At 45.3% G+C, this 24619-nt stretch overlaps 1 protein-coding gene across 1 annotated transcript in view; it reads right to left on the bottom strand.

Annotated features, from left to right (window-relative positions):
• TRIOBP (TRIO and F-actin binding protein) overlaps positions 1-24619 on the bottom strand; it is a 197255-nt gene that overhangs the window by 161304 nt on the left and 11332 nt on the right. Inside the window, exon 4 of the mRNA XM_029590109.1 lies at positions 9056-9155. Coding sequence (XP_029445969.1) covers positions 9056-9146 — 91 coding nt within the window. The 5' untranslated portion in view covers positions 9147-9155. The remainder of the gene's footprint in view (positions 1-9055; positions 9156-24619) is intronic.

The raw sequence follows: 24619 nt of genomic DNA, 5'->3' as shown, positions 1-24619 counted from the left end.
CAAGCCTCCTGTGCGGGACTGTATGAAAAGGTTTGTTGAAATCCAAGTAGATGACATCAAGCGCTCTTCCTCAATCCAATTCCCTAGTTACCCAATCAAAAAAGTTAATCAGATTTGTCTGACAGGACCTTCCCCTGGTGAATCCATGCTGCCTCTGGTCCAGCAATTCTTCTGACTGTAGATAGTTCACTATTCTTTCTTTCAGCAGCGACTCCATTACTTTTCCCACCACCGTGGTGAGGCTAACCGGCCTGTAGTTTCCAGCATCCTCTCTGCTCCCAATCTTGTGAAGCGGGACCACTGCCGCTCTTCTCCATTCACTAGGCACAACTCCCGTTTCTAGGGATCTATTGAACAGGTCATGCAGTGGACCCACCAAAACATCTCTGAGCTCCCTCAGTATCCTGGGATGAACCTCATCAGGCCCCATGGCTTTGTCCACTTTCAGATTTCTTGGCTCTTTCCATTCTCTTCTGTAAACGGAGTTTCATCTACTCTTCTCCCCTCTAGTTTCTTGTTAACTAGGGACGGTCCTTCTCCAGGGTCCTCTTTAGTGAACACCGAACTGAAGTATTTGTTTAATATTTCCGCCATTTCTTCGTCTCTCTCCACACATTGATCCTTTTCACCTTTCAGTTTCACTATCCACTTCTGACTTTTCTCCTTTCTCTGATGTATCTGAAAAATGTTTTGTCACCTTGCTTTACCTCTTTGGCAATCCTTTCTGCCACTTTACTTTTTGTTTTCTTGATTACTTTCTTCATCTCCCTCAGTTCCACCAGATATTCTTCCTTGTAATCCTCCCTTTGGGATCCTTTATATTTCTTAAACGCTGTTCTTTTAGCTTTTATTTTATCAGCCACCTCCTTTGGGAACCAGATAGGTTTCATTTTTCTCTTGCTTTTCTTTACTTTTCTAACATATAGATTAATTGCCTTGGTAATTACCCCTTTTAGTTTGGCCCACTGTTGTTCCACATCTCTCATTTTCTCCCAGCCTTCTAGTTCTTTCTCCAGGTACTTCCCCATTTCAACAAAGTCCGTGTTTCTGAACTGCAAAACTCAGGTCTTCGTGCAACTTCTCCGTATCCTAATAGGGAGTTTAGTTAGCCAGATAAATGTCAAAGTTAGTCAGGTAACTTATCTATCTCTCTGTCTATCTGATTTCATATATTCCGCAGCCGGACAGACTTATTCAGCTAACTTTTAGATAGCTGGGAATATTCAGCAGCGCAATATCCTGGGCAACTTAATCAGATAGGTTTATCTGACTAACTAGCTCAGGCACATTGCAGCTGAACCTGGACCTTATAAATCCTAGATACAGGACCCCCACACTACAACACCAGGTTCAGCCCCATAAACTTACACTAGCCCCAGAAATGTGAGTTAAAATTACTCCAACCTGCAAAAAAGACACTTGGAACCAAAAGGCCTATTGTACTGTATGCTGAATGTGGGTTTGATCCCTGTTTTGTATTCACAGTCTATTTTATATGTTTTCCTTGTTACACTGCCATCCTGTGTTCTGCGGCTGTATTGTTTAACTTAGTTTCTCTGCAGGCCTATAACTTTTTCTCCAGTAGGTCATTAGAACTGCTGTTTGAATGTTCTGAACTTCCTGAGGGAACATTGCCTGTTTTGCATTTCCTGACTCAAGAGTGTTTTTCTCTTCCCAATTGGTCCCTTTGACCTAAGGCATTCTAGGACAGTTTGTTCCTTTGGAGGGACTTTTTCAGTTTGAAAAAGGCTCTCAGCTAAGCATGCAGCACCTTCTGATGTCTCTATCACAAAACCCTGAGAAAAGGAATTGTTTCTTATCAGTTACATTCCACTAAAGAATTCAGAAAAACCTCAGCACAGCTGTCACAATCCCAGAGAATCTGTGCAGTTACTCTCCACTCCGTTTCATTGTAGTGAAGTATTATTTATTTATATTTTGCTTTTCAGGCACTTCAGAGCAAATCATATTCAAGTACTGTAGGTATTTCCCTAACACCACAGGTCATTCATTGTTCGAATATGTATTTTGGAAGTTAAGAACTGAGTCTGAGTATCTAATGCTGGAATGAAGGTTATCTGATTTATACAGCAGCTCAAGGAAGAAAGGACGTGCGAGGACAGCACAATCCTCAGGAAGCCAGGAGTAAACTGTATTACAATTAGAATATAGTAAACCTCCCATACCAAAACAGCACTAATTGCTAGCACTCAAACTATAAAACCCTGCCTATGAAAAGGCAATACTGCAAATATTAAACCAGGCCCTACAACACCAATATTCTGAGACTTTTTCTTCGAAATAGACAGTCTCTATTTTATGGTCAAAAGATCTGGGTTTACCCTGACCTTACAAAATCTACTCAATCTCGCAGAAAGAATTTTCTTTCTATGCGCCCGGACGCTCTTCAAATAGGGGATAAATTTGTTCTCCGATACCCTTGCAAGTGCTGTATTATGTATCAAAATGTGAGTTATTCCTTTTTTGAGCCTGTACAACTTAGAGCGTTTTTGGACACGCTCACCTAATGGCTGTAAGCTGGTTTGGCAATGAGAGATGTTTGTTGTGAACCTTGCTCAGCTCCCTATAATTTCCTCAGGGATGATAGATTGTAAAAAACATCGCTCCTGTTTCTGAGACCCCCCTTTATCTTTTCTTTTTTTCCAGTGCAAGTTTTATGAATACTGGTATTGTATTTGTTATTTCCTGCTATATGTACTCCTGGGGGAATTTTGCGCAAAAAAATTAAAAATTCTGCAACAAAAAAAATTGAAAATTCTGCGCATACATTTTCTAAATTCTGCACAATTCTGCACATTTATTTTTCAAAATAACACAATATTTTTTGCAAATTATTCTGCATTTCAGTGCAATGAGTGTCCCTGGCAACTTGGCTCATCTGCCAGCAGTGTCAATGGCTGCTGCTGGCAGATGAGCCAAGCTGGCAGGGACTGCTGCAGTTGTTGCTAACCTCTCCACCTGAGTCTGTCCCTCTTCCCCCTCCCCTCTTTTCCCCTCCCTTCTCTCTCTCTCCTCCTGCTCCCTGTTTCCCATTCTTCTCCTTTCCCCCTTCCCTATCAGGGCCCAGGAGGAAGCTAAACCATGATACATGCTATAGGGAAAATTATTAACGCATTCTGTTATTTCTCTTCTGTGCTGTCATCTTTACCATTAAAAATAGAGATTTCATGGATAAACATACAACAGATTTTTCACTGGGGACAATATGGGGGAGCCTCTACGATGGGCTACTTTTGGAAAATCGTTTCTCAGAAGGAGGCTCAAACCGGCTGGGAGCCATGTTTGTGGCGACTGAAGTGCGAGCGAGAGCTGCGCACCCCACTGCTGCCCGGACCTGCTCTGGGGTCACGTGTACCTGAGGGAGCCCTTTGCTCGTAATCTGCTGCGGAACCGGTGCAGGGCTGGAGAGGAAATGGGTTTTGGGGATCACTTGTAATTTTTCATTGCAGGTGCCGTGCTGCGATGCAATGCCCCCGGCATGCTTCCGTTTTTGTTTTTTTTTATCCTTTTCCGGCGCGGGAGGAAATCGCAAGGCAACGGCAACGGTGCGAGGAAGGGCAGCGAGGGAGGAAATCTGCGCAGCAGTGGTGAAATCTAAGAAATCTGCGCCGTGAGGGAGGAAATCTGCGCGAAGGAGGAATTCTGTGCAAATTCTGCATTCCGCAGTAGCGCAGAATTCCCCTAGGAGTAGTTATATGTAATGATTGCTATGCACTGATATTTCTGTACAAGATTTTCTTCTTTAAAATTTAAAAATTAAAAAAAAAAAAAGTTGTGTGGTGCACTAGGCCTCCACAGAGCAGGCAGACCGGATGTGGAGCGGACTCATATGGCCAACAGAAGAGCTAGGGAAGCACTGAAAGCCTCACCAGTCTCTCTTCCAATTTTTAAAACAAGGAGAGAGAGGGGGCAAAGATACACATGAACGTTCACAATGCACCAGCTCCTGTAGGAGCCTCGAACTTTGCAGGGTGCGGGGAAACAAATACTTTTAAATAAATAAATAAGGGAGAAGTCAGTGTGGTGCAGACAGCTGGCTCAGTTAAGTTTCCTTGGCTGCTGCATGTTGCTGCCAGAATTCGTTCACTGCTGCTGTTCTCAGTGCGCTCAGTGAATGCTTCTCAGGTCTCACTCAGCCTGGGGAGAAGACAGAAGCTTAAAAACCTCAATGACATGGAAGATGAGGAGGGGCTGTGTGCACCTTGTGTACTGCACAAAGCGGGGTCCCAGCTAGCCATGTCCTGCATGCTGCCCGTTAATTATAATTGCCACACTCTGGGGCTCATGTTACAGTTGGGAAGAAGAGGCATGCTTGATAACACAGGTTCTCAGAAAGGAGTTCCTGTCAGTTTTAGAGCCTCCACTGGTATCTCTTATTGCTGCAAGGGGTTGAGAGTAGAGCCCAGATACTGGGCTCCACCCAGATACTGGGCTCTATCTGCGCATCAGGCAGTGGTGACTTTTCTGTCACCACTGCCTGATGCGCAGGCAGTGGTGACAGAAAAGTGGTGACAGTGGTGACAGAAAAGTGGTGACAGATCCCCAACTGCAGGTTGGGGATCTGCCAATAACCCTATTCCAGGCCTCATTTCTTCTTTAGTCCACCGACAGCCCCTCACCAGGCCTGTCTTCTACTTCAGGCGCCGGTTGGTTTGTCTACCAATGGCCCCAGGCTGGGCTTCTTGTTCTTCAGCTGCTCCACAGAGCAGCAGGTAGCACCTTCACTGGTGGCCCTGGCTTCTTTGCCAGACTCACTCAATGACAGATAAGCCACTGCACAGTACCACCAATATTGTCACTGCTGGTGCTTCTTAAGTCACTGCGACACTTCTGCTGCTGAGGAAATGGCTTCCAAGTCAATAGCGACTGCTACCCGTTCCTGATTTCATACACCATTTCTGTTTTGCGACTTGGGGAGGGTGAGGATAAAGGGTGATTTATCCAAGTTTTTCCCTTCAGTACAGAATGGAAGGAAACCCTTAAGCAACTAGGCCTATTATCTGGAGGAGGTAAATTGTGAAGGACTCCTTCGTGCTGGAGGAACAAGCAAACTTCATCAGATCTATATTAGTTGTTTTGCTTTGGGTTTTTTTTACTTGTATTTTTTTCCTGGTGGTTTCCTCCTGCTTCTTTGAGCTTTTAGCTCTTTTGGAAACTACCTCTGGCAGGCAACAGAGCCTTGATCTTTCATTGACAACTACCCAGGGGTTTGTCCCCTACTTGTACAACTGACCCTAGTCCAGCCATAGCTGGGGGCCAAGGCACCTGGGGCACGTTAGACATGGCTGTCGTTTCTAAACAACAGGGAAAGCACAACAACATTTATGGGTTTTGTTTTGGATTGTTTCTCATAGGAAATGTCATTAAAAAAAACCCCCAACATTTTATTTTGTTTTGTTTTGTTACTGTTTCAGCAAAATGCAGAAAGGAAAGAAAAAAAAGTTGTAGAGAAAATGAAAAGCAAAACTAAAGTTTTTCCCTGGACGCACCCTTAGTACAATCAGTAAGCATTGCCACTGAGCAGCAAGTGGGACTGCCTCAACCCCAGAGCGCTGTGAACGTGGCCACCGCAGCCATCTCCAGCCCTGGCCAGACCAGGAAGCCAAGGCCCAGCTTGGGAAACCCATCCAGGTCCCTCCACATAGCAGAACACAGCACTTGCCACTGAGCCATGGGATGGGCCAAGTAAGAGCATCCCAAAGCCGTCCCCTTATTAGTAGAGTAGAAAATTCCTGTGCCCTGGTGGTTCAGGGGCTTCTTGGTGGGGTTACCTCTCTCAGGAGAGAGTTACTGGGAAGGTGGTCTTGCCAAGGTAAAAGGACTGCCAGCCCTGCCTTCTGTCTTGGGAAGTAGGTTGGGGCCTAAGGTTGGAGTGCCCAGGCCTTGTCCTGCGGTCCAGAAGTGAAATTCCTGAGATAGTCTGAAGATAAAAGGAAGAGGTCTCTAAGAGGAGGGGAGATGATTATGGAGCTTAAGAAGGATTTCTTCGGAGGTTGGAGAAAGAGAATTCTCTTTCGTGGGAATCAGAGAGAAGACTACTTAAGAGGGGAAAGGTCCCAGTAATTATTTGAAGAAAAAAAAAATCAGCCAGGGGCTTATCTGCTTTTGACCGCTGGAAAAGAGTGAGAGAGAATGAGGGACAGCTGCATCCACTGGAGCAGGAGCCAGGGAAAGAACCCAGAGAGGGTACGCCCTATGCCCAGACTGCCGGGATGTGCAACATCACTATTGCCTGACATTGTGATATTGTTTGGACCTCATTTTTTCCATATTGACTGTACACTAAACCACAGCGTACCTGCTTTGATTTTTGGGTCCTTGCAAATCAAATCTACAGTAAAGGATTTTATTTTTGAACAGCATCTACAGCATGGAGCATGCTCTTTTTGCTAGACTGGTTGTAGAGGAACCCCAGGAAGATAAAACCCTTAAGGGCCTTGAAAGACTGACTCTTTCCTCCCGCTTATAGAACAATTTTTTTGACCTTCCTAAAAGAACTTTGTAAAAGGCTTGGTTCATTTAGTTGTCTTTGCATGTTAAGGACAAATTTGATTTTGATATATGCTAAAAATTATCCAGAGCCTCTCAATTTAATCCAGGATTCTTGAAACTTGATTTAAACTGCAGTCATGACAAAAGCAAAACTGCAAATCACTTGATCTGAAATCTGTGGACCACGAGTTATGGCTCGGTCCCCCTCCACAAACTGCCCTAGTTTGTAAGTACATCATCAGATTGTCTTATGCCTTTTCACAAAAACCATCAGAGAAGCCCCCAGAATGAAAAAAGATTAAACTCTACAGAAGGGCTGGAGTTACAGCAGCAGACAGAATGCAGCTCCAGCATTGCAGCGGGGCTGTGTTCAGTCTGTGGCCCACGCAGTGGCAAGGGTGCTCAGCCAGCCCAGTTCTTCCGAAAGGCAGCCAGTCCCCCCCCTCATGGTCCTTCCTATGCCCTATGTCTCCCTCCAGATCTCCAAGCTGTGGCAACTGGAGCACACAGCAAGAAAGGCAGCAACTGTCCCCACAGCTGCTCCTTTCCTTGGCACATGTTCACTCTGCTTATTCTGCCAGAGTCAAGAAATGTATTACGTTAGTCCAATAAAAAGATATCAGCTTGTGTTTTTTGTGTTTATCTGTTAACCTTTATTTTTGCCGTAACAGAGAGCATATGCTGCAGAAAGAAGCAGCAGAGGGGCAGTCTTCGAGACCCTGAGCGATCAATGTTCAGCAAGCCAGCACGTGGCAAATTATGGGGCCAATACAGTAAAACGTGCACAGAAAACTGGGGCTAGTATTGAGCGCCTGTTGTCTTAATGTGCGCGCAGCCACATCACCTGTGCACACCAAATCAATATTTAAATGAGCGGCAGCGTTAAAAGGGGCGTGCTAAAGGAAAATTGTGTGTCTATAGCATGCAATAGCTTATTGCATCGGGGCGCCCAATTGTAACGGGTGCTCAAAACAAGAATCTGTTTTCATCCCGCTTCTTTTTTTGTTATTATTCACTTCAGCAACCTCAGCAAAAATATTATGCGCCCTTTGCTATGGACGTCTAAATTGCGTGGCCATAAGAAAAGTGGGTTTCTTTTAATCAATTCAAAATATACATTTATTTTTCTCCACTGCAAGCAGTACATTAAAGTGTCACAATGATACTAAGGAGGAGGACACACTTATCACAACAAAACTTTTTTTTTATGGTTTTCATGAGCCCCTCGTCTGCAAGCTGATCTTACTCTACCTCCGAGGCCGGAGTTAAATCTGCTGCGTTAAAAACTGTGCGTTGGGCACCCAGCACTTTCCTGCATCGGGGGTAATAGCTAATGCCCTCATCTACATGGAATTTACATCTGACGGGCGCCATCGGGTACACATTTGTTAGGGCGCACATTTTGGACGCACTAATCTCCTTACTGCATACGGTGCTAGACTAGCGCGTCCAAAATGCACGCTCAACTGTGCAGAAACCCCTGCGCTGGAATGGGCGCACTTTAATGCGTCAACCCCAATGTGCGTAACTTTACCCAGATAAACTTAAGTCTAATTTGTCCCGCCAAACTGATGTGCCGAATACGGCTAACAGTTAGCCCTGCCCCCAGAATGCCTCCATTAACGCCTCTTCTTGTGGGTGCAAAATGTATGCGGTCAGCGGAGGGAAACATGGACTGCTCGTTCTTTGTGTCCCACAACTCAAAAGGTTTACCCGCACACAGGCCTTTCAATAATGAGCTTTGAGTGTGTGTTCTCCCTCTGTCCCCTTCCGCTGGCCTGCTACTGCTCTGAGCCACTGTTCCTGCTTCTACAGCTGCTGCACTAGCCCCAGATGGAAGGCAGGACCGCGCCCAGGGTGGTAAAATTCTGGGGCCAGTAAAGTTTCCAGGGTCACACCATGTTGCGGTGGGTGTCTGGGCCGCAGCGCCCCCCGTGAACTGCCCCATTAGAATATTACGGTCGCACGTCCTGTTGAGGGAAGCAGATTTTCGCAGCTCCCGGTGGCCTGCATGGGGCTAGGGAGAGTCTTGGTGGTATCAGCCCTCCCGCCAACTCTGCAGCTTTCGCCGCACACGTGGAGGCTGCAAGACAAGGACAGAGCCACCCAAGATGCTACCACGAGCCCTGGGGCCATGTCTGACCCTTCCAAAGAAATGATGGGGGCAGCAGCACCAACAGTGCCTGGATGCGGCAAAAACCTAACTCTGTCACTGGTGGCAGGGCCAAACAAACGGCAGGAACAGAGACAAAAAGGAATACGGAAGGGTGAAAGATGTGTTTGAGGGAGGGGGGAGGGGAGGAACTTGGAAGAATGAGCAATGGGGGAATGATGAATAGGAAGCATGAAAGAGAAAGGAGAACATTTTTTTCCTAAACTTGCGAGGATCCTTGGATACTATGCTACACCCAGTAAAAGGAACATATCTTCCTTCAGAGGAGGGGGGTTCTTTGAGCTAAGTTTGGGGGCCACTCTGCTCTCCCCCAGTCCCCTGAGAATTTGGTTTGACCCACTCTGGGACCATCGAGTACGACTCACTCACCTCTGACCCGCATCCCAGCCTGGGGTGCTACCGAGTACATCCTTGCTTGCTTCTCAGGTGTGGGCACAGCAGGCTCCAAGAGTCTGGTCATTTCCCAAGCCTGAGGAGAAGATATAAAAAGAGCTCTCAACATACTCACACTGTACAAAGCAGTCCCTGTGAAAGAGAAGGAGAAAAAATACATGCCCGGGCCCCTCCCAGCAGGAGTCCCTGAAGGGAGCAGTGTAGGAGGCTATCACAGATCCCAGCCTTATCCGGGAGGAGGAGGAGGAGGAGGAGCGGTGAGGAAGGCTTCTAGGAGCTCTGGATGAGGGGAATCATAGAAACATAGAAACATAGAAATGACGGCAGAAGAAGACCAAACGGCCCATCCAGTCTGCCCAGCAAGCTTCACACATTTTTTCTCTCATACTTATCTGTTTCTCTTAGCTCTTGGTTCTATTTACCTTCCACCCCCACCATTGAAATATCTAGCTTGATTAGTTAGGGGTAGTAGGGGTAGTAACCGCCGCAATAAGCAAGCTACACCCATGCTTATTTGTTTTACCCAGACTATGTTATACAGCCCTTATTGGTTGTTTTTCTTCTCCCCTGCTGTTGAAGCAGGGAGCTATGCTGGAAATGCGTGATGTATCAGTCTTCTCCCATGCCGTTGAAGCAGAGAGCCATGCTGGATATGCATCGAAAGTGAAGTATCAGACACATTTGGTTTGGGGTAGTAACCGCCGTAACAAGCCAGCTACTCCCCGCTTTGTGAGTGCGAACCCTTTTTTCTTCTCCCCTGTCGTTGAAGCAGAGAACTATGCTGTATGTGAGAGGGCTTGTGAGAGGGCTTGTGAGAAACTGGGTAACAGCAATGTAAAGAACGGGAATAAGAGCGCTCTAAGGAAAAGGGTGTAAGAGCAATCTAAGGGATGGCAGGCATGGTGTGCAAGTTTGAAAGGAAGAATGTAAAGGTTTGTAAAGAATGCTACAAGATGCACTTGGTCCTTTTGGCTTAGGGGCAAAGCTGCTTACTGCCATGTGGACAGGGCCAGTGCTACCTGTTTTGCAGCCCTGTACAAATGATTACCCTGCCAAACTTCCATGGATTTTCATGGAGTCATTCATTGGCTTCTCTTGTTTTCTTAACAATAACTTTTTTTTTTTGTCTGAACCTTGTTTATAGCACGGTGAGATTAGAATAAAATTATCAGAATGGTGAGCATATCTAGGATACTTTTTCCCCATACTGCCAATAGTAGGCAAGTAGTTCCTTTGCAGGGAGGGCTGGTTATCTGGTGGACTGTCCCCATGAAAAACTGTAGTAATCTACTCTCAAACCATACCTAAACGCACATTCTTTGAATTTTGAAACCACTAAATTTCAACCCCAGTACAAAGCAAAGGGTATGCCCTTTATTCAAGTGAATTAATTATGCACCAGAAAAATTCAAATCAGTCAACAAAATCCAGCTGTTATCAATATGTAAAGTATAAAAAATAAAAATAAAATCAAGAATAAGTGACAAAAAACCCCCACTGTAAATTGTGTGAAAGAAATTTTCTGGTCTTAGGTCCCCTAGGTGAACCTTACATCCTTGTGCTGCCTTTCCCCCCCCCTCCTCTGCCCTAGGCAAGTAAACATTATGAAAAAGGGCAATCGAAATACAGTCTTCTGAGATAAAAATATCTCTTACAACATGTATATTATATTTACATGCACTGTTGTGGAGCCAGTCAGAAAACCTTGCAAAACAGACATTTGGAGCCCATATGCTATTAGGCCTAATGTAATACCTGCTGGGTGTGGGCTTGGGCCTCAAAAAGCCAAAAGTAAACTGAATTACAATTACAAACCAACACACCACGAACTGCCAGCACTCAAACAGCAACTATCCTATGTATGAAAAAGCAACATTGCAAATATCACACCTGTTAGGAAAACAGAGGAATCCAATCTGTACAAAGAACATAAGGAATTGCCATACTGGGTCAGACCGAGCCCAGCATCCTGTTTCCAACAGTGGCCAATCCAGCCTATAAGTACCTGGCAAGTACCCAAACAGTAAGTAGATCCCATGTGACTGATATCAGTAATAGCAGTGTCTACATGATAGCAGAACATCTCACCTCAGTCACATACAGTATACAGAATATAGACACACCCTAACCAAATATAGAATAAAGAGACTATAAAGTATAAATAGAAACGTGCAGACAAAAACTGAACTGAAAACTGTAAGAAGCCAGACTCTGAATGCAGTGCAACAATGGACAAACAATAACATCTCCATTCCTCATAAAACATCAAACATTAAGAAATATAAACCATCACAATAAGAAAATCATACTAATAAATAAAATATTTTAAAACAGCTGACAAATAGAATAAAATCCAATAATTGAAAACTCAAACATTTTTTAAAATTTCCCAAACATCAGTAGACACATCAAATAACATCCAATAATTAAAACTAATATGTAAACTTTTGACATCTAGTAAACCTGAGATTGTTGTGGATTAGTGGGGAAGAGAAGACACACAAACTTTCTCCTCTCTCATATACACACATTCATTCTGTCTTACACACACATATGCTCTCTCTCACACATACCTACAGGGTTGTGTTATATTGGTTCACCTCTTTCTTGCAGGGCAGAAGACAGTGTGTTCAGTTGGGTGATCACTTCTCTTAGCGAGAACTGTCTTCAAGTGTACCTCAAAGCTCTGTGCTGTCTTCTGTCCTGTGCAGTCTCTATCTGTCCCCTTTAGGGCTGATTCTTAAGGCACTGGGTGTGTTATATTTCATTAATGTGGATGACATTCAATTGTTCATGCCTTGTGATGGGCATGGTATCTTTCCTGAGAAGTTCTTCTAGACGTGCATGACTAGTATTAAGGATTGGTTAACATGGAGTGGATTATCGCTGAATATGCAAAAAAATACAGGTTGTTATGGGTGGGTACGTGTCCACCAGGTGGGAACTTCATTTCTTTATCCCATGAGCTATCCCACTGAATATTTTATTTGAGGTGCAAAGCTCAGGGTCATCTTAGCTTCAGCTGCATGCTCATCATCTGGCAAAAGTTACATTTCATAAGTTGAAGATGTTGAAACCTTTGAAATTTTTATTGCCAGTTGAAATGTCTAGCACTGTGCATCAAACTCTAGTTCTAAGCCATCTTGATTAATGTAGCAGTCTGTGTGTTGGCCTGCCAGAGAAGTTGATATGCATATTGAAGTTAGTTCAGCATGAGGCTGCTTGCTTGCGGCTTGGGCTTACAAAGCGAGATCATATAACACCAGTGTTGCAGGAGTTGCACTGATTCCAGGTTAAATGGAGATTCAAATTAAAACTGCTAGTGATAAGCACATAAGCTATTGAATTCTGAATACTCGTGTTCAGTTAAAAACAGAATCCAATGGTATGCACTGCACATTCATTAATGATCATCTGGGCCAAGACTATTACCACACATGCCTGCCTACAGGCAGGAGCAGACATGAACCTCAGCATTCTCACATGTATCTCCAGTGCTGTGGAATGCTCTGCCGGTAGAGGAGAATGATTTGAATAACTTCACAAAGCAAATTAAGACCTTGCTTTTAAGAAGTGTTTGAGTAATGATTTTACGTTGTCTGTTTTGTTGCTATGTGCTGTTTTGCTGTTTTGATTTAATTTTTCTGTATGAATTTTATGATTGTTTATCTGTAATTCTTGCTGGACCTCATTTTTGGAAGCTGTGGAATATAAATCTTTTAAATAAATAATTGAAGATAGTAGCCAGAGCCAAGGAATGCTAGGGTGCATGAGGAGAGGCATGACCAGTAGAAAAATGGAGAAAATGCTCTGTACAAGCCATTGTTAAGACCTCATGTGGAGTATTGTATCAAATTTTTAATATATAGACTGCCACCCCAATTAGGAAGAAAATGCTTTTATAATATGAGTCAATTAGGTATTTACGTCAACGTCTAATTAATCCTGATTTCATCAACTAAGTAATTTCAGTCCTAATCCAGGTCACTGACAAGCTAACATACAATACACCTTAAAATGATTAAGTATACCTGCTCCTTAACAGCTTTAAATAATGCTAACAACTCAACAACGCTAAATTGCAGACAAAGCTCCAACAGAGAGATGGAATCTATCCCGTATTTTACATCAAATGCCATATGTATTATTATGTACCTGTTGGTGAAAGACTGTATATATGCACCCAATGCAAAAAGCTCCTGGCTCACAAAAAATGAGTCCGATCTCTGGAGGTCAGAGTGGCAGACCTAGAGGAAAGAGGCAGAGAGGCATATGGAGGAAACCTTCACAGATATAATATATCAGTTCTTCTGTATTGCATTGGAGGAGTGAGGTCACCTGAAAGGAGACCATCATCTTGGTGTGGCAGGAAGTGATCTTGTAGATAGCACCTGTGATCCAGGTGATGCTTTATCATCTCGCACCAAGGATGTGTCTCCAGGGGCATGTATCCAGAAGGGATGAATTAGGCCAACCATTGTAGTTGGCGATTTGATCATTAGGAATGTGGCTGGTGGCTGGTGGGCATGAAGAGTGCTTGGTAACTTGCCTGCCAGGTTCAAATGAAATTGATCTCATGCATCACCTAAATAGGATTTTAGAAAGTGCTGGGGAGGAGCCAGATGACATGATACACGTGGGTACCAATGACATTGGAAGGTGTGGAAGGGAGGTTATGGAGGCTAAATATAGTCTTTTAAGTAGAAAACTGAAATCCAGAACCTCCAGGGTAGATGTCTCAGAATTGTTCCCCTTTCCATGCACAAGACTCCAGAGTCTCAATATGTGGCTGAGACAATGCTGCAGGGAAGATTTGTTAGGAACATTTTTGGGAAAAGGGAATCTATTTTTCCACCTTAACCAGGATGGAACCCAGCTGCTTGTGCTAATATTTAAAAAGGAGACAGAGCAACTTTTAAACTAGATCATAGGAGAAAGCCGATAGTCTCTCAGAAGTGAACAGTTCAGAGGGAGATATCTGGCAAAACAGGGAAGTCAGAACATCCCAATCGAGAGTTTGTGATAAAGGGTGAGTAGCCCAAATGGATTTAAAGAAAGAGCACATATATATGAATGACTCCAAACTGCCTGTATAAGAACATAAGAACATAAGAAAATGCCATACTGGGTCAGACCAAGGGTCCATCAAGCCCAGCATCCTGTTTCCAACAGTGGCCAATCCAGGCCATAAGAACCTGGCAAGTACCCAAAAACTAAGTCTATTCCATGTTACCATTTGGTAACATGGAATAGACCATGTTATTTAGCAGGTAATGGACTTCTCCTCCAAGAACTTATCCAATCCTTTTTTAAACATAGCTATACTAACTGCACTAACCACATCCTCTGGCAACAAATTCCAGAGTTTATTTGTGCGTTGAGTAAAAAAGAACTTTCTCCGATTAGTTTTAAATGTGCCCCATGCTAACTTCATGGAGTACCCCCTAGTCTTTCTACTATCCGAAAGAGTAAATAACCGATTCACATCTACCCGTTCTAGACCTCTCATGATTTTAAACATCTCTTTCATATCCCCCCTCAGCCGTCTCTTCTCCAAGCTGAAAAGTCCTAACCTCTTTAGTCTTTCCTCAAAGGGGAGTTGTTCCATTCCCCTTATCATTTTGGTAGCCCTTCTCTGTACCTTCTCCATCGCAATTATATCTTTTTTGAGATGCGGTGACCAGAATTGTACACAGTATTCAAGGTGCGGTCTCACCATGGAGCGATACAGAAGCATTATGACATTTTCCGTTTTATTCACCATTCCCTTTCTAATAATTCCCAACATTCTGTTTGCTTTTTTGACTGCCACAGCACACTGAACCGACGATTTCAATGTGTTATCCACTATGACGCCTAGATCTCTTTCTTGGGTTGTAGCACCTAATGTGGAACCCAACATTGTGTAATTATAGCATGGGTTATTTTTCCCTATATGCATCACCTTGCACTTATCCACATTAAATTTATTCTGCCATTTGGATGCCCAATTTTCCAGTCTCACAAGGTCTTCCTGCAATTTATCACAATCTGCTTGTGATTTACCTACTCTGAACAATTTTGTGTAATCTGCAAATTTGATTATCTCACTCGTCGTATTTCTTTCCAGATCATTTATAAATATATTGAAAAGTAAGGGTCCCAATACAGATCCCTGAGGCACTCCACTGTCCACTCCCTTCCACTGAGAAAATTGTATCATCTGCTAATAAGCAGATTGTGACTACACATAAAAATAGAAATACAAATAAAAAACATACTTAAAAATGTCTCTATGTAAATGCCAAAAGTCTGAAAAATAAGATTGGAGAGTCAGAATGTTTGGTACTAAATGAAGATATAGACATAATAAACATCTGAGAGACTTGATGGAAGGAGAATGACCTATGGGATACTCCAATGTCAATTATATTGACATAAAAGAACAGATCAAATTGGTAGAGGGTGGCACTCTACATTAAGGATGGCATAGAGTCAAGCAGGGTAAAAGTTCTGCAGGAAACAAACTGCCCTGTGGAATCTGTATGGATACAAATTCCAAGGGTGATGGTAATAACAATAGTAGTGAGAGTACATCATCATCCACTTATCCTGCATAAGGAAACAGGCTGTAAAATGCTAATAGGGGTTAGACAGGCTAATAAAATTGGGAGATTTCAATTATCCTAATATTGATTGGGTAAATGTCATATCAGAACATGCTAAAGGGAGTAAGGTTCCTAGCCCCTATAAATTACTGATTCATGTAGCAGCTGGTCATGGAACCAACAGCAGGGTGGGCAACTTGGCAATAGTGATTATAATGGCAACCAGGAATGGGGAGAGACAGCCATGCTACAAAAGGAACACATCAAACACTTGTTGTCTTAAAGCATTTATGTTATATGTTTCATCCTGGTTGAGACAGTTGAGAGCCCTCCTCCACTTTCAAGATTTCCGTTCAGTCCTACAAGCAATCATCTTCACTAAAATCGATTATTGCAATTCTCTGCTACTCAGCCTCCCTGCTACCACTATAAAACCTTTACAGATGTTACAAAACACTACAGCAAGGATCCTAACAAAAACTAACAAAAGAGACCATATAACATCCATCCTAAAGAACCTGCACTGGCTCCCAATCCAATTCAGAATTACATTCAAAGTCTTATCTATCATCCACAAGCCATACACAACATCACCCCTCTTGACCTCACGATCCCATTTCAGCCTCGTACTTCCTCCAGACCAGTGAGACAAGCATATGGAGGCACTCTACAGGCCCCCCCTATCAAAACGGCATTAAGGAAAAGAGCTCTCTCTACCGCCGGACCAAAGCAATGGAACTCGCTCCCTCCAGACCTCAGGCTCATACAATGTCCAATCACCTTAAAAAAAAAGACTCAAGACCTGGTTGTTCAACCAAGCCTTCCCTTAACTAGGCATCTCCTTAATGGTACTCCCGCTGTAATAAACCCGAGGTAGATACACTTAAAACCTTTGCCCTTTAACTAGTCACCGAACACTACACCAGCAAGCATTAGGCTCGCCGGTTAATCCTCTTTGCTTATATATTGTATTAAACCCAGTTCTTTTGTATCCAAGTTTGATTACCCTGGTTTAACGTAAGACATCCTCATGTCATGGTTATTGTTGGAATGTAAACCAACGTGATTGGTAACTATGTTACTTGAATATCGGTATATAAAATGCTAAATAAATAAATAAATCCCTCCTGACGCAGCCTTCGGGCGAAACACGGGACCATGCTGGGGGGACTTAAAAGCTTTATGAAATTGATCACTTTCAACAATTGGAGCTTCTTGAAATAAAAAATGATGTATGACTTCATAAACTTTTCCAGTTTTCACTCGAGGACCAATATGCTCTCTCCATGCTTTCCTTCCATTTGATGAAATAGTGATTACAATGCAATTACATTTGACACAGTCACTGAAGAGCAGATACTAAGTTAAACTACTTCAGTAGCATTTACTGTTGTATCCAAACATGTAGGCAGTCCTGGTCAAACTATACATGGTACAAAGCAAAACGCAGCATCTTTCTGTTACGTTTGGTGGTCGGCAGGCTTCTCCCACAGACCGCTGCACTCACCTCCCCGGCCAGGCCCTTCTTTCTTGCTCCCGACGCACCACCCATGCTTGCCGCACTCTGACAGGGCAAGATGCCAACGGCCTCAGTTGCCGCTCTCCACCTTAGGCGCACGCACACCAGACCTCACCCCATTTAAAGGACCAGTGACGGGAAAAGTCCCACTGCACCAAATGATGATGTCACACACCAAGTTCTATAAAGGGCTCACTTGCTCCTGCCCTCATTACCTCAGCAACAGGTCCCCCTACTCCAGAAGTAGAATGTTTTGCTTCCAGTGCCTTGTCTTCAGTTCCTGCGTCTTGTCTTTTGTCTTCATCTCCTTCCACATTGCCCACCTCCTTACTTGCCTGCCCTGTCTATCCGTCCCTCCTCGCCACTCAGACTGATACCTGGTTTGACCTTGGCCTGATCTCAGATACACTTGACTACCCACCTGCCTCTAACCATCGTCCAGACCTTGGACTTGTCTGATCTCTGCCTGCTTACAACCTAAGATATTCAAGGACTCCCACTCCTGTCATCAGCAGAGACGCCATCTAAAACCTGCCGGCCTTGCACCCAAAAGCTGAACCGGAGGGGAACAAAGACTGGTATAGGCAATGATCCCGCTGGGTCTCTGCTTCGCCTGAGTCCGCCTGCCAACGGTGGGAACCTGCAGGGCTCCTCCCTGCAGGTTGCACCAATCCTATGGACCTTCGTTTTTCATTTTTGCTTTATTTTTCCCAGGAATTTATCAGTGTTTATTATAATGAACAAAAACTGGAGAACTTCAGTTGAAAAAATGTCTGCAAAACAAATCCTTGTTATTTTAGATAATGACTTTTGTGTTGAGGTTGTAGAAAAGGTTTCCTTCTGACAACCCTCCTACGTAGATATTGTTGTGTAAGCATGTACTGGGGACAACTACTCCAATGTCAGCTCAACTTTTCAACAGGTCATTTGTAGTGATCTGTGGGTTAAGTTTTACAGATCTGACTAGTTTTTGGGCAGTTCTATAAACAGATTTTTCTTGGTCTTCCAAATCTTGCCTTCACTTTAATAGCTCTGTGTAACTTCTATTTTTTTAGTAATGTTTCTGACAGTAAAAATTGCTAGCTAGAACATTTAGAGATTTTTTTTTATAGTCTTCCCCTCCTTTATAAGAGTGAATTATCTTCATTTTCAAATGCTCAGACTGCTACTGCTTAGAGGGGCCCATGGTTGTTGAACATAGACAAAACAACAAACATAACCTGAGAGGTTAGAGGGATCGGAGTATTAGTTCAACTCTTTAATTGATTTCACCTTATTAATTGAAGTCCTAATGAGCCAATCAATTTTTTTGGGCCTTAACAACTTTAAAAAAAAAAAGTAGTAATGAATCAACTGGAAGGGTGTCCAAATTTTTACACATACCACATTCACTGTTTTATTATTTTCAGTCTGTTAAAAATCAGCAAAACAAATAGTAGTTTTGCATTAAATTCCATAAAGACACATTTAACTTTGTACCACATAGAGACTGTCAGCTTCTGTTCATGGTGAGACCGCACCTTGAGTACTGTGTGCAATTCTGGTTGAGACTTCTCAAAAAAGATAAAGTTGCACTGGAGAAAGTAAGGAAAAGGATGACCTATTAGGAAAGGCTAAAAAGGTTCAGCTTGGAGAAGAGATGGTTGAGGGGGAATACAATAGAGGTCTACAAAATCACGAGAAGATTAGAATAGGTAAATGTGCTTGACTTGATAAAATGGAGAAACTTTTTCGTCCCAAAAAGTCTGCTCCAACTACACCCACATTGGAATCATTGACACCTGGGGGAGCCGCTTGCTCCACTTCCCCTCGCTACACCCCTGGCGGCATCTTCTATAGACCAAGGGGACAGGGATTGGTCCTCCATGGTCTTGCCAATCTCCAGGACATTGGAATCTTCCGCCTTCTCAGCATCCAGGAAAGACCGGGCCGAGCACCATGGGAGATCCCGCAAGCATCGACACCGGTTGCCACTGATGCACAGCTCCGGTTCCAGTGCAGTACCGGCAGCTGCCGTACCGCTACTGAAGCAAATCCATGGTATAGAGGCCCCATCCTCTGATAAACCTGGGAGTCCTAGACATTCCCCACCAATATCGGTGCCAGGTACCGTGCCCCCTCAAAGACCCGAAGAGGCACCGGTGACGCCCTGTCCCCCTCCTTCAATCCTGTTCTCACAGGACTTTCAAGAGGAGTTGGACCACAGGGTGCAGAGTGCAGCTCCCCGAGCCTTTGCCCAGGCCCGCTGACCTCCTGCAGCCCCCATTCCCCCTGTTACCAGAGGAACCATTGATTCCCATCGTGCCCTCGGTGCCTTTGAGGCCCAGGAACCCAGGGCCAGGAATCTACACAGGCCTCACCTGTGCAGGTCCCACAATGGCATCAGCAAGGAAGAAGGCCCTTATGACCCATGGGGGAATGATTCTTCGGAATCTTCTTCCGAGGTCTTGGACGACCCCCTTGTCAGTCTTCTCCACCGGAAGAAAGACATCAGTCCCCTCAGGAAGATCTCTCCTTTGCGGGGTTTGTCAGGGCTATGGCCGAAGCTATACCCTCCCAGCTTCTCATGGAGGAGGATGTGCTTCATAAAATATTGGAGGTCCTCCAATTTGTTGATGCCCCTAAGGAGATAGTGGCAGTTTCCATTCATGACATCTTTAAGCATCTTCTCCTTCGGATGTGGGAACACCCGATCTCCATCTCTCCAGTGAACAGGAAGGCGGATGCCACTTACCTGGTACAGCAAGCCTTAGGTTTTGAGAGATGTCATCTCCCTCACCAGTCTGTAGTTGTGGAGTCTGCCCTCAAAGGCCAAATGCTCCCGCACCCAAGCCTCTGCTCCTCCAGGGCAAGAACATAGGAAGCTGGATGCTTTGGATAGGAAGGTTTTTCAGGGTGCTATGCTCATCACCCATGTTGCTTCCTACCAGTTGTACATGACCCAGTACAACCGAAATTAGGAATTCACAGAACACCTGCTGCAACAGCAACAGGATTCGTTCTCTACCATTGTCCAGCAGGGTCTGAAAGCTGGAAAACACGAGGTGAGATCCACCTACAATGTTTTTGAAACAGCAGCCCAGGTAGCCACCATGGGCATTGATGCCTGTAGAATGGCCTGGCTTTGGGCTTCCAATCTTCAACCGGAGGTGCAGGAGAAGTTGGCTGACCTCTCATGTATGGATGAAAACCTGTTTGGGGATAAGGTCAGATATGCGGTAGCTCAATTGAAGGATCACCATGAAATCCTTCAACAGCTCTCCGCTACGGTGCAGGCGAAAGCATTCTTGCCACGGGATTGAGTCCTTGCCATAGCTTTGTTGGCAACCTTCATGTGCAGCAGTCGGAATGTGAGTGTCCACCTTCTGCTTCACTTGTTGGGCCACATGGCAGCCTCAATGCATGCTACCCTGTTAGCCCGCCTTCGCATGTGCAGGGTGTAATGGATATTGCGGTCACAATGGCAGCAGGTATCCCAGGACCTCAAGGCGCTTGCCTCTGTCACACATCCTCTGAAGATCTCTCTCTACTGGTGGGAGAATCTCTCCAATTTAGAGCGGGGGATTCCCTTCCAGGCTGCCCCACCTCAGGTAGTGCTTACCAGCAATGCCTCTCCTTGGGGCTGGGGAGCCCAAGTGGAGGGACTCGCAAGGTCACTGGACTGTTCAGGAAGCTCTCTGCCAGATAAACTTCTTGGAGCTTCAAGCAATTCGTTATGCTCTCTGGGCATTCCAGGACCAGTTGTCCCACAAGGCAGTCCTGCTTCGGATGGACAACCAGGTTGCGATGTGGTATATCAACAAGCAAGGAGGCACGGGATCGCTCCTCTTCTGTCAGGAGGCAGTACAGATCTGGTCCTGGGCCCTGTTGCAGAGGATGTCACTGCGAGTGACGTACCTACCTGGGACTCTGAATGTGCTGGCAGACTACCTAAGCCACGCTTTTCAGCAGGGTGAGTGGTCCCTGAATCCGGCGGAGGTGGCCCGGATTTTTCACCAATGGGGAACCCCGGATGTGGAACTCTTTGCTTTCCCGTACAACTGCCAGATGAACAATTTTTGCTCCCGGTTCGCATGGGACAGCCGTCCAGCCTCCGACGCCTTCTCCCTTCATTGGGGGTAGGGTCTCCTCTACGGATACCCTCCTCTCCCGCTACTCTTGAAGACTCTTCTGAAGCTTCAACAGGACCGAGGGACCATGATCCTCATGGCACCCTACTGGCCCAGGCAGGTCTGGTTCCCTCTCCTTCAGGACCTGTCAATCAGGTTTCCCATCAGACTGGGGAGCGCGCCTGATCTGATAACTCAGAACTAGGGCATTCTATGTCATCCAAACCTCTGGGCATTAACCTTGACGGCTTGGATGTTGAGCACCTAGTCCTTCATCCCCTGGATCTCTCGGAAAACGTCTTCCATATGCTGGTGGCTTCCAGAAATCCTTCCACCAGGAAGTCTTACAGGTTGAAATGGAAGAGGTTCTTGGCCTGGTGTGTGTGGGGTGTGGCTTAGATCCATTCACATGTCCCCTTCCCAGGTTTTGGACTATTTGTGGCACCTTTCTGAGTCTGGGCTTAAAACCAACTCGGTCAGGGTTCATCTAAGTGCTGTTAGTACGTACCATTGGGGTGTCACTGGCACACCCATATAGGTGCAGCCTTTAGTGGGTCACTTTATGCGGGGTCTGCTTCAACTAAAGCCCCCTTTTCGGTCTCCTGTTGTGTCCTGAGACCTCAACATTATCCTAGCGTGGCTCATGCGCCCTCCCTTTGAGCCGCTGCGCTCCTGTGACCCGAAGTTCCTCAGATGGAAGATTGGGCATCCAAATGGCAAATGAAATTTAATGTGGACAAGTGCAAGGTGTTGCATATAGGGAAAAATAACCCTTGCTGTAGTTACACGATGTTAGGTTCCATATTAGGAGCTACCACCCAGGAAAAAGATCTAGGCATCATATTGGATAATAATTTTAAATCATCGGCTCAGTTTGCTGCAGCAGTCAAAAAAGCAAACAGAATGTTAGGAATTATTAGGACGGGAATGGTTAATAAAACGGAAAATGTCATAATGCCTCTATATTGCTCCATGGTGAGATCGCACCTTGAATACTGTTGCGATGGAGAAGATATAGAGAAGGGCAACCAAAATGATAAAGGGGCTAGAACAGCTCCCCTATGAGGAAAGGCTGAAGAGGTTAGAGCTATTCAGCTTGGAGAAGAGACGGCTGAGGGGGGATATGATAGAGGTCTTTAAGATCACGAGAAGTCTTGAATGAGTAGATGTGAATCGGTTATTTACACTTTCAAATAATTGAAGGATTAGGGGGCATTTATGACTAATCGTAGAAAATTCTTTTTCACTCAATGCACAATAAAGCTCTGGAATTTGTTGCCAGAGGATGTGGTTAGTGCAGTTAGAGTAGCTGGGTTCAAAAAAGGTTTGGATAAGTTCTTGGAGGAGAAGTCCATTAACGGCTGTTAATCAAGTTTACTTAGGGAATAGCCACTGATATTACTAGCATCAGTAGCATGGGATCTTCTTAGTGTTTGGGTAATTGCCAGGTTCTTGTGGCCTGGTTTGGCCTCTGTTGGAAACAGGATGCTGGGCTTGATGGACCCTTGGTCTGACCCAGCATGGCAATTTCTTATGTTCTTATGGTGATCACTTCAGCTCGTAGAGTTAGTGAGCTTCAGGCCTTGGTTACGTACTCGCCAAACATGAAATGTTTTCATGATCATGTGGTCTTGCGTACGCACCCCAAGTTTCTGCCTAAGGTTGTGACTGATTTTCACATCAATCAGTCCATTGTCTTGCCCACCTTCTTTCTGAGGCCTCATTCCCATCCAGGGGAACGCACTCTGCATACACTGAATTGCAAGAGGGCTTTGGCCTTCTATTTGGAACGCACAGCAGGTTACAGGCAATCCCTTTCAGCTCTTTGTTTCTTTCGATAACAACAGGCTGGGAGTTGCAGTGGGCAAACAGACTTTGTCTAATTGGTTGGTGGACTGCATTGCCTTCTGCTATGCATAAGCGGACCTTCAGCTTGCAAGCTGATTCAAAGCTCACTTTGTGAGGGCCATGGCGACATCAGTAGCCCACTTGCAGGCGGTTCCCGTTGCAGACATTTGCTGGGCAGTGACGTGGAGTTCTCTGCACATGTTCACTGCCCACTACTGTTTGGACAAGGATGGTTGACAAGACAGTGCTTTCGGTCAATCTGTCCTATGCAATCTCTTCCAGGTGTAAAAACCCAACTCTTTTGCCTAGGGCTCCTGTTTGGAACCAGGCTGTCCCACTGCTGACCAACAGCACCTTGTTCTGAAACTCTTGGTCTTGATTATTGCCGGGAGCAGCCTGGAGTTTGGTATTCACCCATCTGTGAGGACTACCATTCTGCTTGTCCTAGGAGAAAGCGCAGTTGCTTACCTGTAACAGGTGTTCTCCTAGGACAGAGCTGGGTCATCCTGCGTTTTGTTGTTTTAATTCTTCGCTTGTATTTTTTATCTTTGCTATGAGACTGAAGGGGGACCTCTCGTGGACGCATGGATAGTGGCATGCTGGGCATGCTCAGTGTGCCAGTCAAAGATTCTAGAAACTTGGACAAAAGTTTTTGTTCCGGGCTCCATCTGGTGATGTCACCCATCTGTGAGGACTAATATCCTGCTGTCCTAGGAGAACACTGTTACGGTCCCGGGCCATGCCGTGGTCCCTCCACCTAACTCAGGACTGGCCCGGCCCGCTGAAACGTTTCCCCGGTTGGCAAGGCCCGTCCTGGCTCCTGCCGCGGCGTTCCCTCCTCAAGGGAGATGCCACCGATCCTCCATGCTGGCCCCGTCCCCTAGGCACGCGTGCGCGCGCGCAGGGGCTCAGGATGTAAAGGGGCCAGTGCGGGAAGACAGAGAACAGCCCACAGATGACATCAGACGCTGCAGGGGTATTTAAACCCTGCATCTAGGCCTATGCCTTGCCTTGCAACGAGGTTCACTCTTGTTGAGAGTTACTAGTTGCTGTTCCTGACTTCGGCTTCCATCCACTGGCTTCTGACTTCAGCTTCCGTCCACAGACTTCTGACTTCGGCTTTTGTCCACAGACTTCTGACTTCGGCTTTCGTCCAGGAGGTCTCGCCTAAGTCCAAGCGGCTCGGGTCCTCACGAGCTCCTCTCGGGGGGACCGCGGGCTTCCAGTGGTGAAGTTCCAGTTGGCCTCCTGGCTCCAGCTCTACTTCTCCATCCTCTGGAAACCGTCTCGCAGGAGACCGCTCCTAAGTCCAAGCGGCCCGGGTCCTCACAAGCTCCTCTTGGGGGGGACCTCGGGTCTCCAGTGGTGAAGATACTCCTAGTCTCCTGCCCATGCCGCCTCCCAGCTTTGACACCCACTGGGTATCTCCACAGTGGGCCACCATCTGTCCTAGCCGGCTCAAAGGTCCACGAATCCA

Source organism: Rhinatrema bivittatum, chromosome 2 (genome assembly GCF_901001135.1).
Source record: "Rhinatrema bivittatum chromosome 2, aRhiBiv1.1, whole genome shotgun sequence".
NCBI lineage: Eukaryota > Metazoa > Chordata > Amphibia > Gymnophiona > Rhinatrematidae > Rhinatrema > Rhinatrema bivittatum.
This window is presented reverse-complemented; position numbering and strand designations above follow the sequence as displayed.